This window comes from Theobroma umbraticum, unplaced genomic scaffold, assembly GCF_002168275.2.
Source record: "Theobroma umbraticum cultivar Fairchild unplaced genomic scaffold, ASM216827v3 scaffold_30.0, whole genome shotgun sequence".
Lineage (NCBI taxonomy): Eukaryota > Viridiplantae > Streptophyta > Magnoliopsida > Malvales > Malvaceae > Theobroma > Theobroma umbraticum.
The window spans coordinates 12,603,766-12,622,313 of NW_018397254.1; the positions used below are offsets into that span (position 1 = coordinate 12,603,766).

Sequence of the window (18,548 nt, forward strand, 5' to 3'; positions counted from 1 at the left end):
ACCCCAACAACCTCTTCAACCAACTTCACTAGGCTCGAAAATAACAAATCACTCCCAACACCCCTCGCTCGTGTCTTACCACCCTTGTAAGTGTCATCGACCCAATGACCACCATATATAATCATAAGCTTCACGTTTAGCAAGTCGTTAAAATTTAACAGAAAATAAGTGTCACAATCAATCAATTTATCAAAAATTACCCTCAATGCATAAAAACCACTTACACAATGCCTAAGTTACAAAATAACATAAAGTCAGCCTCATAATGTCTAATACACATTCACGCAATGCCTAAAAACTAGTGAACAAAAACCTCAAAATAAGAAATGAATTGCACAAGTCACATACTGCCAATATCGCAATACCACATAATAAGTCACTCAATGCCTAATATCCATTCATGTTATGCCAACATAACCAGTAACATACTAGCCCAACGTCACACAATACATAACAACAAGTCACGCAATACATAAAAATTAGTCATGTAATGTCTCAACACAAGATATGCATTGCACAATTCACACAGTGCCTATAACCTAGTCTCGCAATACCTAATAACTGGTCACTCAATGCCTAATATCCACTCATATTATGCCAACATAACGAGTCACGTATTGGCCCAACATCAAGCAATAAACAACAACAGGTCATGCAATACATAAAACCCAGTCACACAATAGCTCAACACAAGATATGCATTGCATAATTCACGCAGCGCCTATAACCCAATCTCGAAATACCTAATAATAAGTCACACAATGCCTAACATCCACTCACATTACACCAAAATACTTAGTCAGGCATTGGCTTTACATCATGCTATACATAAAAACCAGTCACAGAATACATAACAATCAGATACGCAATGCCTAATATCCATTCAGACAATGCATAATATCCATTCACTTAATTCCTATAAATAAAATAATATTTAAACTTTTGTCATCATACTTTTGCTTCTTTTATATAAAAATAGAAAATTAAGAAATTAGGGTAAGTAACCAAGTTATTTAGCATAACAGAAATTAAATGCAATAACTCATTTTATGAAAAATATGTGATCAATCAATATTTTTATTAATTAGCCAAAAAAAGCAGATGATACAACATATGAACCATGGTTCATTTCTTCCTAATCTCATTTACTATTTCATAAATTCGGCTAGAATCTTGTTATTGCCTAGAATTTCTATCTCTAGGACTTCTATTCTAACCAGCAACTTATCTATCAACCCATGCATGTCTTTTTCCATATTCTCAATTTGGTCCATCAACTTGACCAGATATGCTGCAACATTGTCGGGGATATCTTCCTCTTCAGCAACAACCCCATTCCCACTTTCGATTCTGGAACGTTTGGATGCCATTAGAATTTTGAGATTTTCCTTAAGATGATTTTGATTAAAATGGATAATGGCTCCCTTTATTTATAGGCACGAATGTTGACTCTTAGAAAGGTGTTCAATGGTTTTAGGCTTATTTTCTAATGAATATGGTTCGTTCATAAATCAATGCATTAAATGCTTTAAAGAGAATTTCAAAGTTTTGTGTTAATTGAATCTGGATGGGTTTCTGCATCGATATAAATGGAATTAAGGTGCTTGATTGGTTATTAAGCATTCCTAATTCTCTTCTAATTTTACAGAATTTGTTATTAAGGGTGTTGAATTCGTAGATAATCAGCTTTAGCATTAGGTAGATAAAGCAATGCAATGCCTACAAACCAATCACACAATCCCTACAAACAAGTCACGCAATGCCTACAAACAAGTCACCCTATGCCTGCAAACCAGTCACGTAATGCACAACTCACGTTATTTCTAAAATTTAGTCTTGCAATGCCTCTTATCTAATCTTAAATTGTCTAATATTCAATCACGTAATGCCAAATAAACAAGTTATGATTCCTAATATCCACTCACACACCCTAATATCCAATGATGCAATGCCTAACAAATATTCACCATCACTTATAAACTAATTGATTTCGCTATTCTTAGCCAGATTTAAGTTTCCAAAGTCATATAATTCACCCATCAACTTTTGCATTTTATGAATATAAAAAAATAAACCCAAGAACCCATAACAAATACTTTGATGTCATTTCGGCACTTTGGAATAATGAGAAAGTTGGATAGCGATATAGACCTCAATGGCGTTGGAGAGCTAGACGGCGAGATATAGACCCCGATGGCGTTAGAGAGCTGAATGGAGAGATAGTCAAATTGAGATTTAATTTTAGAATTTTTATGTGAATGACAGAAGAGGTGAAAGAAACCGAAAACACTTAATTTGGATTCAATGGTGTAAAGGGTATTCTTGTTAAGTCATGCTAAAAATTGTTTAAAAACAGTTAAAATTATAATAGAAGTTATTTTTGAAGTGACCTTATTAAGAAAGTTATTGTTACAATTTTCTCATAAAAGTATTGTATTTTCTTATTTTGCCTTGCAAGAATGACGGTTGAAGCCTGGACAGAGACGAGTCCCCTTAAGAATGGGCATGGTTTTTGTGTGGTAGCTTAATTATTTGCTTCAAAAGTAGTATGGACTTTGTCCTTGGATCCTTCACTTACTAGGTGAGTCAGATGCAAGAAAACTCTTTTTGCAGTTGGAGTCCCAAAATTTACAATCCAACATGGCTTAATTGGGAGAGTTGGTGGTATAGATCCCGATGAAATTTTGGTTCCATTGGTCGGTTTCCAATCTTAATTTTGATGATTCCAGGGTAAGGTCCCCTGACAAGACACATGATTCACTAATATGACAACCCATATCCATATTCTTAATTTATATTTTTGCATATTTTGTGCGTGAAGGGATTGAATAGAATTTGTTTCTCGGAGCCATTATAAGATGGATATGTGGTGAACAGCTGAACATGTCAAGCGATGCAAGAACACAAGCCAGCCTCGTTTAACAATATTCAATTCGTTTGGTGACTTGAAAAATTCTAATTATATTCCACAAACTTTATCATCATGTTTTTTTATTATTAAATTTTGTGGAGAAGTAGCTTTTTCTTGAGGCCCATCACATTATTTATCTCAGATATTCTTGTTTACAATGCCTGTTGGTGGGCAAAGCCACCAAAAGTGAAAGCTTTAAACTCCAAATTTGGGGACGTTGTATAATTTTATAATAATAATAATAATAATAATATAATTAATTATATTAAAAATATATCAAATTAAAATAAGTAATAAAATATTTATCAAATATCTCATAAATATTTATTTTTTCATTTTCACATTTTATTAATTTTTAATTAATTAATTATTTTTTATTAAAAATATCTAAAAAGTAAAAGAATTAATAAAATAACATATTATCTTATTTTCTTAATTATGCATCTAAGAAATTTAAATTTTTTATTCACTTCTCAATTCTTACAATACCATTAATATTCAACTATTTCTCCTATTTCTAATCAACTAACTATAATATATATTTAATCTCCAACAGTTATTTGTTTCCTTGTATATAAAATAAATTATTTTTTGTTTTTAGAATTAAAAATTTTAAAAAAAATTATACACCGACAACAGTCCAATCGATATACTTAATCATATAAAAAGGCTCAAGTCTTTTCTAAATGCATATGTTGCTTTTAGAATAATATCAACAATTGGAGTAAGTATTGTTTCATGAGAAAGAAGTTTTTCAAAACTAAATTAATAAAATTTTATTTAAGATCAACAATATCCCTTGATAAATTAAATAAATTAATTATATCATCAATTAAGAAAGAAATATTAAAAAATTTTGATTATAAAAGTTTAATTAGAGATTTTACATCTTAAAAACTTGAAAGAATAAAATTTTAATAAATTTTTTTTTTAATTTCAATAAAAAAACTTCACTTCAATATTTAACTTTTACCATCAAATTTTAAATTCAAGTTTATTGAGCCGCCCTATGTGTTTAAATTCAAATTTTTTATTCCAAAAAAGGGTATACCACCAGCTAACACTTGCATTTTTCTGAAGTTATATGTGTAAGATTAAAAGTAACCTACTTATTGCTAAAACTCTGAGAGCGAACTTGTTTGTCTAGAAGCATTTATGTGCTGCATGTAATCTCAGGTTACAATTGTAGTTTGTGGAAGCCCCTTTTTGTCTGAGTGGGAAAAAAAAAGTTTCTTTTGTCTTTTGCAGGCATAAGATCACTCCTGGTATTAGATTAAGAATGAATGATTTGAGTGTTTAAACCTAGAAGAAACAAAAAGTCATTTAACTTCAAACAGGTTTCATTTTCTCAGAGCCACAAAAGTCTTTCTAGTGGGTCTCGGAGCCTGTCTGGTGATGAAAACTTTCCATGCCATGCGAACTGCTTACAGTTCTCTGGCAGCCTGGAATCAACCTAGAGCGTCAGCAAAATAGAACTTGTTTTGGAACGCATTTCTAGCTTAATTAGGCTATGGTGGGAGATTAATCTACCCTTTCTCGTATTTGATGCATATCCCCATGTGTAATGCCACCTAAAATCACTACTAACAACTTGCAAAGCACTAAACCTATCATAGAAAAATGTGAGAAGGCCCCCACATATAAAAATGATGTTTCCCTTTAGGATCTCTTGGCAATGGCACTATACAGGAGCTGTAAAGGGAGCTTTTCATGATCGGAACGTTGTCCTATTCTTTTATGGATATTTTGATTTCTTTCTTAATCATTATCTTATTTTCTCCCATTTCATCTGCCTAATCTTGTGGTATTCTATTCAGAGCTTGAGTCTTAGCAGCTTAGTGGATGTGCTGACCAAGGCTTGTCTTAAACATATGCCATAAGGAGGTCCTGATTGGGTTTGAAATCCTACAAGGATTTGTTTAATCAATTTTCAAACTTTCTGATGGGACAAATAGGGACGTGTAGCTTATAGCTAGTATTGACCAGCAATGGCCTCATCTAATCACAGCTAAGTAGACAAGACCACGTGTGTAGGACCTCCATAGACTCTACTTCCCTTGCAGTTCCTTCTTTTCTTTTTTCCTTTTTTTTTTCGGGATGGGATTTTTTATTACACGTCATTTCCAAAAAGCCTCCCAGAATCTGTTATTTAATCATTTCCCCTCAAACTCTCACCTTAGCAGTTCCCCAGAAACACATTCCAGCTGATAGAGAGAGAGATAGGGAGGGCTAAGGCTTTTAAATATGAGGGCATGCCCCATAAATTGTATAGCGGTACGTTCCATGCCTGTGTTCTCTGAGCGTTCTCATTGTCTTTGCTTAAGCTGATAAGGTTGCTTTTTAATTTAGTTCAGAAACAGAAGAGACTGCAGCTTTAAAGGCTGTCTCTTATCTGACCAAAAAGACTCTCAAACATCCTTTTATTCCTTTCTGTAGGTTAAACAGCAATTCAGGACATGTTCCAGAATAACCAACGACGTTAATCAAATGTCCAGAAGTTACCCTTGCCTGTCAATATTGCCAGGGATGTTGCCAAACTATGATCCTAATGACAACGAAGCTGGCATGAAGATTCTGGAGGACCTGACAGAAAATGTTTACCAAATTCAGCAGGGGGTGTTGGAGGAGATAATAACACGAAATGCGCATACGGAATATCTTAAGGGCTTCCTGAATGGACAGTCTGACAAGGACCTTTTCAAAAAGAAAGTTCCTGTGGTAAATTATGAAGATATTAAACCTTATATTGAGCGAATTGCCAATGGGGATTCATCAAACATCATTTCTGCTGACCCAATAACTGAGCTGCTCACAAGGTATACAAGTTGTTTTATCCCTTGGGTTTTTAGAAGAAAAAAATTAAGAATCTATTTCATATTCTTTAACAATTTTCCTTGAATTCTTCATGAAAGTCATTTATATGTGTCCTTGATGCAGCTCCGGTACTTCGGGTGGGCAGCCAAAGATGATGCCCTCAACTGCTGAAGACCTGCACAGAAAGACATTCTTTTATAATTTGCTTGTACCTGTGATGAACAAGTAAGAAGCTTAGTTCCAATTCTGTCTTTCCTTCTTTCTTTTTTCTTTTTCTTTTTTTTTTTTTTACATACTGATCTTGTTTTTTTCAGTTTGACCTTTAACAAGTAAGAGGCTTAGCTCCAATTCTGTTCTTGTTAAATTTTTTTATTTAGAAAAGATCATAATGGCCTTTTTGTAGCAACGAATAACATCTTGAGTAACGATTACTTTTTTCAGTAAAATCTAGTACATAGTAAACTCCTAGCCACTAAACTGTTCTACCTGTCTACTCGTTCAATTACAGGTATGTAGACGGTTTGGACGATGGAAAAGGAATGTATCTTTTGTTTGTCAAGCCAGAGATTAAAGCTCCCTCTGGTCTTATGGCAAGGCCTGTCCTAACAAGCTACTATAAGAGCAGTAACTTCAGGAATCGACCTTTTAACCGCTTCAATGTTTACACTAGTCCTGATGAGACAATCTTGTGCTCTGACAGCAAGCAGAGCATGTACTGCCAATTACTTTGCGGTTTAGTACAACGAACAGAAGTTTTAAGAGTTGGTGCAGTTTTCGCTTCTGCTTTCTTACGGGCAATCAAATTCTTGGAAGATTATTGGAAAGAGCTCTGCTCTAACATTAGAACAGGTCATGTTAGTGACTGGATCACTGACCCCAGTTGCAGAAAAGTTGTGCCTTTAATCCTAAGCAAACCTAATTGGGAATTGGCCAATTTGATTGAACACGAATGCAGCAATAAATCATGGGAAGGGATAATTAAGAAACTCTGGCCTAGAACAAAATACATTGAAGTTATTGTTACAGGTTCCATGGCACAATATATATCTACTCTTGAATTCTACAGTGGAGGGCTACCTTTAGTTTCGACAATGTATGCTTCGTCAGAATGTTACTTTGGAATTAATTTCAAACCACTGAGCAAGCCATCGGATGTCTCTTACACCCTTGTCCCTAATATGGCCTACTTTGAGCTCATACCAGTAAAGAAAGATCATGAAGATGCAACTCAAGATGTCCAGTGCAATGGTATTTGCGAAGAAAATTGCATGGAAGAAGAGACTGGAAAGGAAGATATTGAAACTGTTGATCTCGTGGATGTAAAGCTTGGCCACTATTACGAACTTGTTGTCACAACTTTTACAGGTAAGTTTTTCCCCGATCAGATCTAAGTCTAATCAAATGTTTCATTCATAACATTATTCTGGGGTTTTATATGTGAAAAAAAAAAAATTCTACCAATTCCATACGGAAAATTGGTTAACCAGTATCTCTGGCAATTACTTATACTAGTATATATATAATATATATATATATAAGTGAGAAGAGAAGAGAGATCGCACATTTTTTCATTTTATCGGCTTTTGACCTTGTAAATCACTCAATTCCCAGGCCTGTATAGATATAGAGTTGGAGATATTCTCATGGTAACTGGATTCCACAACAATGCTCCTCAATTTCGATTTGTGCATAGGCGGAATGTGGTTTTAAGCATTGACACAGACAAAACGAATGAGGAAGACTTGTTAAAGGCAGTGACAAAGGCAAAGCTCCTCCTTGAGTCGCTTGGCTTCCTCCTGATCGAGTACACGAGCTATGCTGACACTTTCTCCATACCAGGTCATTATGTACTATTTTGGGAGCTCACAAATAAAGGGCGTAATGATCTGCCAGAGCTTGATTCTAAGATAATGGAGCAGTGCTGCTCTACGGTGGAAGAATCACTTGATTCTGTTTACAGAAGATGTAGAAGAAAGGACAATTCAATTGGACCATTAGAGATAAGAGTGGTAAAACATGGAACATTCAACGCACTCATGGATTTTTGTATATCTCAGGGGTCTTCTGTTAACCAATATAAGACACCAAGGTGCATCAAATCTGCGGAGGCAATAAATATATTAGATTCTAGGGTGGTAGGAAGGTTTTTCAGCCAAAATGCCCCTTGTTGGGAGCCCGTTTAGAGCAGAAACTGAATAAAAAAAATGAATAGCGAAGTTGCATTTTCCCAAGGTTAATTCCCTGGAATCTATCAAAGATTTGTATTGTAGAAGTTCTTGGTTTTTTTTTCCGCAGTGCGTGCTTGTTCTGTATTAAAATTAGACTATCAGACAACTCTGTCGCCATTTGTACGACTGCCAGAATCCTCTCTGTCTTGTCCAAAATCAAAGATAATTTCTCTTATAATGCGTGCATGCTACAAGGATGAGTTAAGTATAAACCATAATAAAATGCTTCCCTGTTCCGCCATAATTGAAGTTTGACACATGCACATTTGAGGAAAATGATGAAAGGGGAAGACTTGGAAAGGGAAATGTTAGGATTAATTAGTGGTAAACATTATTGATCCACCTTCGCACCTCAAGTTTGATCTTGTGGAAGGGGAGAGATCACATTTCTAGCCGTTAATTAGAAGGCTCAAGCGCAGCTATGCTTTTTGGACTGTCATTTCACAATCGCTTTCGAAATCTATCATCTTCTGGAGGGTAATTCAAGGAAAATTATACTAGGAGATAAAAATATGATAGTTATGCTAGAAGAGTAAAATGAATTAAGATGTAGTGTGCACGAAGAAGAGGATGGTGGTCGAGGGGACTATAGATCAGGGGCAGAACTCTGAAGGCAAAATATACGAGGTACAAGCAACAGGGAAATGAATTACAATTATGTAGGATGCCTCGTTCGAGTTCACTTCATGTAGCTGACACAAGTGGTTTTCCTTTTTGTCTGTATTTCCGCTACATCTAAAAAGGTCCATTTCTTATGAGATTGACTTCCCATAATTGCAGATGCCATGATGGCTTTTTCTGTTATTTAATAAAATTACGCAGCAGACACTCAAGAATATGGATCACCTTAATAACCCATCATTCTAATATATATAGCTGTAAGATGAGAAAGAGGAGATATAACCAAGTAGAGAAAATAATGGACATCCATGAAACTGATCAATCATGGTGCTTTCCCAGGCTGTGCCCTGCCGGTGCCATGCATGCTAAAACTTTATGGACACCCACAGAGCTCATTCAATCCTGTTAATATCTTTTCGCTTATTAAATGGTTTGCAGGGGCCATCTATTGGGTCGCCATGGCATAAACAAACTACTCAGGTCAGGTATGATTCCAGCTGCGACAACTTTTACAGCGGAGAGGTAAGTCAGAAATGTCGTCGACATATTGCTGTTATTATCTTTTAAGATGTAACCGATTTGTAGCAATGCAGGCAAAGGCTAACATGCAGCCACGACTACGAGGGAAGTTAGGCGGAGATCCATGAACCATGGACAAGGCGAGGGGACAATGAAAACAACCCAAGGAGACATAAAAAACTGTACAAGCAAAATGAAGGAGTGTGCATGCGCAGGCTCTTGGGGCTTGTCTCGTGCATTTATGGGAAACATGTGGCCTTAACCACCACCAGTTCTACCCCATCAGATGGGGTTGCGTACTCTCCTCATCCGCTTCCCCCGCTCTCCTTTCATTATGTTTCAGTTGCACAATAGGCACCAGTGAACCTGCATTTCCTTTTAGCAATCAAAGGCACAAATTTTTTTTAAAAAGAAATGGTTATGGTAATTGCATCCAACATAATTTCTGAATCGTTAGCTAAATTATACAATAAGAGAGAATAATTTCCATCATCTCAAGTGAAAATTAAATTCAAATTCAAGATCTCAACCTTCCTTAAAAGGAAAAAGAAAACGTTATCACCTGATTTACAAGTCTAAGCATCAGGCTAATATGGCTTTGATACAACAATCCTATTTTAATTCCATACTTAATCAGCGTGTGGATATTGAAAAGTTCATCAAAATTAAAGAGAGGCAAAGGGGGAGAGAGAGAGAGAGAGAGAAAGCAGAGTGGTGCAATCAATGTCTAAAGTGCAATCAATCGGGATGTGTCTGAGGCCGATATATAGTGAATGAGGTTGGCAATTGGCAGTTAGCAAAGGGATGCAAAGACCAAGCACACGTGTGTTGGACTCATGTTGGAGACGTTTTGGAGAAAAAGACAAGCTCTGTAGCTGTCTTTGACTCAAATACCGGAGGGTTGTGCGTCCTTTTTGATGGGCCTGCAACCCCAGTTCTTTGCAGCATGCAAAGCAAAATAGAATAAGATTGGAAGCTTTCCCTTGCGTTAATGAGGGATAAGGCCATGTCCCTGGCGCCATTGGGGTGAAAGGGAAAGGACTACGAGGGGTGGGTCATTCGTGCTCTTCCCAATCTCAGTTTAGTGACTGAGCACTGCCAACATCTACCATCCCGTACAGAGTGTGCGTGACACTCACCAATCAGGCAATAGGGTAAACGAGTCACGATTACAGATTTGTTACTTTCCCATTTTCCATACCGTAAACATGCTTGCACACTTGGGAGGTGATTAATTCCATACCTATTGAGTTCCTCTGTTCCACAACAAGACTCTGATAAGCATCCGTGTTCCCCTGTTCCATAATTCACTCCTCAAGTCAAGTTGGGTTTGTCATTTTATCTGGCATTTGTGGACACTCGAACCCGAATATCAACTGGGGCACCTAAAGATCGTCACGTTGCTGGTTTTTGAACAGTTACTTGGATTTAAATAGGTTTCTTTGGCTTAGAGAAGAGTGGACAAAGCCACTACACTCTGCAAGTTTTAGGCTTAGCAACAACTAATTTATTACCGAAGCAGAAAGAGTACAAAAATGCTGCTAACTCTAAGAACATAACAACCGCTGCTCACCAGTCACTCTTCTAATGCTACAGGGATAAGAATAAATCATTGCCAAAGATTTATAAGAAAATTGCATTCCCAAATGGATGATCTCTGTTCACACAAGTTTTCATTAGAACAGATATAGATACACAGTTTTCCACGTGCTAGTGTAGCTCCTCTTAAGCAATAATGATAATAGAGCTTCCCCTTCATCAGTCTTAATTCATTTCCGATCAGAAAAAAAAAAAAAAGTTAATTAGTTAAAGTTTAATAATGATAAAAGGCTACCTCCTATTAGGAGGCCTGTCAAATGTCATGTTTATAAAGTTGGGCCTTGTAATGTTGGCCAGTGGACCTCAGATTTTAAGAGAGTTGTTAAGAGCCTGTTCCCTGCGGGCCATAAAACACACACAAACCCTGTGGCCGTGGGACGGTGGGTGATGGAGATGGACTGTGCATAAAATAGAAGGACAAAATTGAAATATTCTTTACTTAACCATGAAATTATGTGTTGCAATATTCTTCATCAATTTTTGTATGCTGGAAATATATGGTTCTAATCGCACAGTAAAATTGAGATTTTAACCTTATTTTTTGATGCTGAGTTTATTCACAAAATAAATAATACAAATAAGATAAAGTTCCTTGGATGGTTTATCTTATATTTACCATACCAGAACCCCAAAACTACTCCATTCTTGTAGAAGATGTTGTTGGTTAAATTTACAGCCCAATTTGGTGTTTGGAGATTTAAGTTGGTCTTCATCCCTGACTTCATGGCTCAGTATTTATGGGCCCATTGATTCATATTAGGCCCATAGCCCAAGGATATTCGTCTACAAAGAAATATTTATGGGTCTCAATTAACCCCGAAAAAATCAGTTCTTAACAAACAATCTTTTATCTCGTCAAAAAGGCTTTATCTCAATGGTAAGGAGAGGCCTTAGAACGTTAAGACATTTGCATCCTTAAAAGAAAAAATTTTAAACATAATATTTTAAAAAAAATTCAAATTATTTTTAAAAGATTAAATAAATTTTTATATTTTTATTATATTTAATCAAACTTTTGTATTTTTATTTTGAGTTAAATAGGCTTTTATAATTAATAGTTGATTTGACCAAAATATCACTTATCATTATACATCAAGTGGTATTAACGTGGCACTAATGTGGCATGTTGACATATTATAAAAAATCTTAATGTGACATATTGATAACACGTAATGACATAATTATATCGTATTTTTCACTCTCCATATCAACATCATATCAACGTCATGTGGACATCGAATGACAATAGATATTTTGATTAATTACAATTAATCGATCATTAGTCATAAATACTTATTTAATTCAAAACAAAAATATAAAGATTTGATTAAAAGCAATAAGAAAATAAAAACTTATTTGAATTTTTTAAAATAGTTTAACGATTTTTTTGAGCATTATGTAAGAAATCTACAGACAAGAATCTTAGAGATAATATGTTTATAGGAGAGAACTTAAACAAGTATGAATGCGGGTATCAGGTGGGTACGATGGACACCTATTTATAAGAGAAAGAGATTCTCTTGGTGTAGTGTACTAATAGATACTAGTTGACTATACAGTAGAGGTGCATGTGAGAGAGACTTTTATTAAGTGGCACTTGGTGCCTTACAGTGTAATGTGATTATAAGGAATGTAAATGTTATTGTTAAGGAATGTGATTATTAGAAATATAATATTGCAACATTTGATATATATCGAAAAATGATAACTAAATTACTAAAAAACAATATTATAGTGTTTAGTTTACAAGCATTTTACTGAAAATATGATGTTAATTTTGAAATTATCCTAACATATGAAAATGCAAATATAATATACCTCTATGTTTTTTCTACTATAAATTTTTATATGATATCATCTTTTCAATAAATCTAGCTATTCTTCCTAAAAACACGTCAATTTCTCCTTAATGCATTGATATTGGTGGTTTCTTATTAATTACCCAGAAATTTATAAAAAGAAATTCTATATGAGAAGTTATGGGAAAGAGTATATTACACATTGGGTTTTTTTCATCTAACTAGGTAGTGAGGTGTTGCAAAAATGATATATATTTTATTTCCTACTTATTGGATACCTTAAAGTAGCTCACCATTGTTCTTATGTTCAGATCTAGTCATAACACCACATGTAAAACATCTGAGCATTTGGTTCAACCCCTATCGACATATCATAGACATGTAACTAGGTTAAACTTGTTTTGCCTTCATTAACTCATAAGAACCCCACATTATAGCTAATAGAAAATAAAACTTTGCTTCAAATTTTGAGAAAAGAAAACAAATAAAAACCCTAGAATTCAAGGGTTTAAAAGAATTTGGAGTTGTTTTCAAAAAAGAAAGGAAGTTGAATAAAAGATAAAAAAGAAAGAAAACAAGAATGTAAGAAGAAGAAGAAAGAAAACCCTCCATTAGAACAAAAATGGCAAATCAATTTTTTGTTTTACTTTATCAAGCAAGTTGTAAAGAAAGATTATGCTTTTTTTTTTTGTTGTAATGTGATTACCTTTAGATGACATTTGATATGCTGTATATTGTGCACTTTCCTTACATTTTAATTAAATGTAAAGGCATCCTTACATTCCATCTAAAAAAAATAAAACTCATGGGAATATATTCCTATTGGTCATGGAAAAAAAGTAACTTTCCTTTCGCAAAGGGAAAGTTATATCTTTTTTTTCCAAATTATCCCAACCCTAACCCGACCTTTTTTTCTCTTTTAGGTAAAGAAAAGAATGATATATATATATATATATATATATTTCAACAAATAGTTTGTACACTAGAGATATTAGATTTATACACCTCTATTAGATAACTAGATTACAAGATCAAATCTATTAAAATTTGAAATGTGAATAATTTTATTCAAGTGTAGTTCTGTTGGAAATATTTGATTGAGTTTTACGTTTAACAACCTTATTCTTTACATTCCCCCTCAAGCCAGTGATGCCATTTGCAAACACAAAGCTTAGAACATAACAGACAAAAGGAATAATGAGAAACAAGTTTGGTTAAAACATTAGCCAACTAATCATGAGTGGAATGTGTGAAACTTTAAGTTCTCCTGTTACAACTTTATTTCGGAAGAAGTGAAAATCAATTACAATATGTTTCATTTTTTTAATGGAATACAAGATTCACACAAAATATATGTAGTCCCAACATTGTCATAGTATAGAATGGAAAAAAATGAAGCCTTTAGACCTAGTTTTGATGACAAAAAGGTTAGCCAACTTATTTCAGCCGTAGCAGAAGTAACAACTTGACATTCTACTTCATTAGAAGAATAAACAATTGACTTTTGTTTATGGGAACTCTAAGAGACAAGTGATGAGCCAAGATAAATAAGATATCTTGAAGTAGACTTGCGGTCATTAACATTAAAAACCCAATCAACATTTGAAAATCTGTGCAACAAAAAAAATGAGTTGTGAGTAAGATATAGGTCATAGGATATAATACCTTTTAAAAAACACAAAGTTGTTAAACAGCACTCTAATGTTGCTCAGTTGGGGAATGCATGCATGAATTGGGATAGTTTTTTAATATTGAAAGTAATATCAGGCTAGGTAAAACACAAATAGTGGAAAGCACACAACAATTGTCTATACTTTGTGACGTCAGCAGTACTTGTATAATCATGAGAAGACAAAACACACATTCTAGCCATAAGTTTAGAGACTCCTTTTCATCATTCATATGAAAGTGATCAAATATGTCATGGATATATTTCTACTGAGACAAAAGTAGACAAGTAATTGTAGGTAATACTTCAACTCCATGGAAGTATTGTAATAACGCAAGATCTTTGACAAAAACTATTGTGAGATAACTTTGACAACTTCATCAGTAAATAAGTTGCTGATGTTGGTTAGAACAATGTCATTAACATAAACTAAAAAATAAACAATGGTGGTACCATCCAAATATATAAATAAGAAAGCATTAGATTTGGAATGAATAAAGTGAAAGAAGATTAAAAAAAAAACCTTAGAGTTTTGTGTCATTCTTAAGCTGCTTGCTTTAAGCCATTAAGTGCTTTGCACAGCTTGCACACATATGCAAGATAAGTGTAGTTGATAAAACCAAGAGGCTAGGTCATGAAAACATCCTCAAATAATGTCTCATGCAAAAAAAAAAAGCAATATTTACATCTATTTATTGAAGTTACTATCCTTGAGATAAAGTAATGAAAAAGACAATTCAAATTGTTACAAGCTTAAAAAATAAAAATGCAAGTCTTAATGAAGTCCACTCTAGATCGTTGGTGAAACCCTTTAGCAACTAAGCAAGCTTTATACCGTTCAATACTACCATCAAGGTGCCTTTTGATGCAAAACACCCATTTGCAATCAATAATGTTTTGGTTGCAATGATAAGATACTAATTCCCAAGTGCCATTCCAAACAAGAGCATCAAACTTGTAAGACATTACTTTGTGATAATTAGGATCTTGTAGAGCCTGAGACATGGAAGATGGTTCAAGTAATGGTGAAATTGGATGCTTAGGGGTAAGGTTAGCATGTTTTGGATTTAGTTTAAAATTATTATTTTGGGATCTTGTTGTCATGGGATGACTTCAAGTAAAAGTGGTAGTGGAAGTAGACTACAAGGGTGAAAGAGTAGATGCATGTGATATTTCAGGTGAAATAAAAGAGAAAAGATAAGATCTAATGAAGAAGTAGAGATCACAAGTGGAGTTGCACCTATCAAGGCAGAATCATTAGAAATCGAAGCAAAAAAAAAAAAATCTATGGATGACATGCATACCTGGTCTTGTGCAAAACTTAAAGAAAAATTAGAAGCTTGAACTTGTAAATGGCACAAAAAATTTGGGAGGAGACGTGGTAATAGATACTTATGAACTAGTATTGGATGGTTAAACACGTGAAGGAGTATTATTCAAGTACTTATAAGGAAACCTGTTTTCATAAAAAAATAATATGTCGAGATACATAAGTCTTATAAGAGACATGATTATAATAAAGATAAACACTTTGATGTAGGAATACCTAACAAAAACACTCTATTGACTTTGATTGCATTTTGTTTGTATTATAAAGACATATTCGAGGATAACATGAGCAATCAAAGGTGTGAAGCTTATTTTCATTAGGTGATTTACCAAATAAAGCTTGATAAAGAGAAACCAAATTCAAAACTAGAATAGGAAGGTGATTAATTAAGTGCATGATAGTTTTAAAGGCAAATATCCAAAATGATAAAGGCATTGAAGCATGGTGAAGAAGTGCAAGCCATGTCTCAACAATGTGATATTGTTTTCTCTGAACCTTTCCATTATGTTAGGGGGTGTGAGAAAAAGTTTAAAGATGTGAGATACCAAAAGTGTGGAAAATCGAAAGTAATTTTGTATATTCACTTTCGCCATTTGAATAAATAGATACAATTGAAGTGTTATAGAACTTTTCAACAACATTTTTGAAATTCAAGAACATAGTAGATGAATGAGACTTGCATTGCATAGGAAATAATTATGTATAATAAGTGAAATGATTGACAAAACTTATAAATATCGAAAACTATCAGATGAAAGGATTAGTGTTGATCCACAAACATCAGAATAAATTAATTCAAGAAGTTGTTTACTAGTTAGAAACAAATCATTGAAAAGGAGCCTATGGCTCTTATTACAAGCATAAGAATTTTAGATAAAGGATTTAGGTAAGTGGATGTCAAAAGGTAAAGAACATGATTTAAGTATAAAATCTAATATATGAGAAGATAGATGTTCTAAGTGATTGTGCCAAGTTACTTGAGAAGTTTTAACACGAATCTGAGCCATGGGTTGCAACATAAACGTAGAGATTGCAATTGATTGTGGCCATTTATACACCCTTTGCTTGTTCAAGCTTTTGACAAGTAATGCTCTTGTGTGTAAGTTTTTTACAAGAAAACAATGAGGTAAAAATTCAATAAAGGTGCTATTAGTTTTACAAAATTTACAATATAGATTTTTATGAATTGAAAGAACACATAATACACTAGAAAAAGAAAAATCTCTTGATAAAGTATGTAAAGTGGTGATTCCTATATAGGTAATTGTCAAACCTAAACCTTCTGTAATAACAATTTCATTAGTACCATTATAGTCTGGCTAAATTTAAAGATTATTCAAGTCACTCATAACATGATGGGATGCACTTGTGTTAACTAACCACTTAAATGATTGAATTTGAAGAGCAGTAGTAAAATTTACCATTATAAGATCTTTTGAGTGCAAGACTTAAAATCAAGAATACCTTTTAGCAACATGCCCAAATTGATTACATAATTATTGACTGAAGAATTTGAAGGGCTGTGATTGTTGCTGCAATGAGCAAAACAATTGCTGCTACCAAGAATTGTTCTTTTTATTGCGCTTGTAAAAGTATGAATAGTTACCTATCTGATGATACTAAAGTTGAGTTTGGAATAGAGCTTTGATGTTACCTTTGTTGCAATTATTTTGCCTTTGTTGATAGCAATTTTTAACACTAGAAAGTCCTTTTTTATTTGAATTATAAGAATAAAATGCAACATTTGTAGTAATGAATGCAAAACAATTTTCCTCTTGTTTAAAGATAATTTTCATATTCTATAAGCTTATTAAAAAGGTCTTCAAAGGAGATAGTGGTTTCATGAGCCTAAACAATAGTAGAGATTTGGCGATGCTTTGAACCTACACCATTTAGCACATGAAGGATAGATCATCATTAGATATCGACAACCCAATTAATGCAAGTTCATTTGTAATAGTTTTGAGATTTTGCATATATTCTATAACAAATTTGTTGTCCCTTGGAGCGTGAACCTTATCCTTCAATGTCTTTTCTTTGGATTAAGAGCAATTAGAATAAAGTCATGAAAGTTTTTGCCAAGCCTCAAAAGAAGTTTTGGATGAGACGATAAAGGGATTAAGAGCTTTGAAACTAAAGTAACAATGACATGAAGCAATAATTGATCTTATCGTAACTAGTAAAGAAATACAAAATTTGACTCCTCCTTGTTATCTTTTGTGATTGTTAATGGCGGACAAGATTTAAGCCATTAAGAAACCCATGAGATCATATATATATATATATATATATATATATATATTTGAGCCATCAACAAAAAATATCCCACGCCCATCTCATGAGATAGGCCAAAAATATATTTTTCATTTTTAACTTGACAAAATAAAAATCTTAAAATAATTTCTTATAAAAAAATCTTCAAACCATTAAATATATTTTTCTAATTCCATACTAAAAATCTTAAAATTTTGTTCAGCTCATATATTTTTATTTAAATAATATATTTTTCATCACCAACAAAGGAGTTATTGTCTCGTTATAACTCATTTTCAAGTTTAATAGTTATAATTACAAATGAATAAACGTTTGTAACATTAATTTCATGTAATAGAAGATGGAGTGTTGATTTTCATTTTGAGTGAAGTTCGAGAGTTTATTTGAATACTATATCTTATCTAATAAAAATTCTTTTATTTTTTACAATTGTGAAAAATTCTTTTTTTTTTTGTATTTATTTGCACTCCATGACAAAAAAAAAACCATGTTAAATGTTCGCAATAGCTTAAAAGTTTAAAGCTTGAATCTCTTTGCTCACCTAAAATTATAAAGAAAAGCAATTCTAGGTAAACAAAATTGTAACTAATATTTGAATTACATTTTCTTTTCAATAAAAATACTACAATCTTTTAAAAAAATTTATAAACCAATGACAACATGCTTGGTTCATTGGAAAGAATAAAATACGAATAGAATAACCAGTCCAAGGAAATAGAATAGAGGAAGAATAATTATTATGTAAATTAATTCATTAGAATGGAATAGGATAGAAATTGCTATT

The 18,548-nt window shown here is 33.3% G+C and overlaps 1 protein-coding gene across 2 annotated transcripts; it reads left to right on the forward strand.

Annotated features, from left to right (window-relative positions):
• Window positions 1-5,062: 5,062 nt before the first annotated feature.
• LOC110413951 (indole-3-acetic acid-amido synthetase GH3.17-like) lies at window positions 5,063-8,203 on the forward strand. Of its 2 annotated transcripts, none has more exons than XM_021424987.2 (5): window positions 5,063-5,185; window positions 5,348-5,727; window positions 5,849-5,950; window positions 6,234-7,090; window positions 7,337-8,203. In XM_021424987.2, the coding sequence occupies exons 1-5, from the start codon at window positions 5,156-5,158 to the stop codon at window positions 7,906-7,908; spliced, it is 1,941 nt and encodes a 646-aa protein (XP_021280662.1). In that variant the 5' UTR covers window positions 5,063-5,155; the 3' UTR covers window positions 7,909-8,203. The 2 variants fall into 2 exon arrangements, with proteins under 2 accessions (XP_021280662.1, XP_021280671.1); XM_021424996.2 differs by having other exon boundaries at window positions 5,105-5,243.
• Window positions 8,204-18,548: the final 10,345 nt, after the last annotated feature.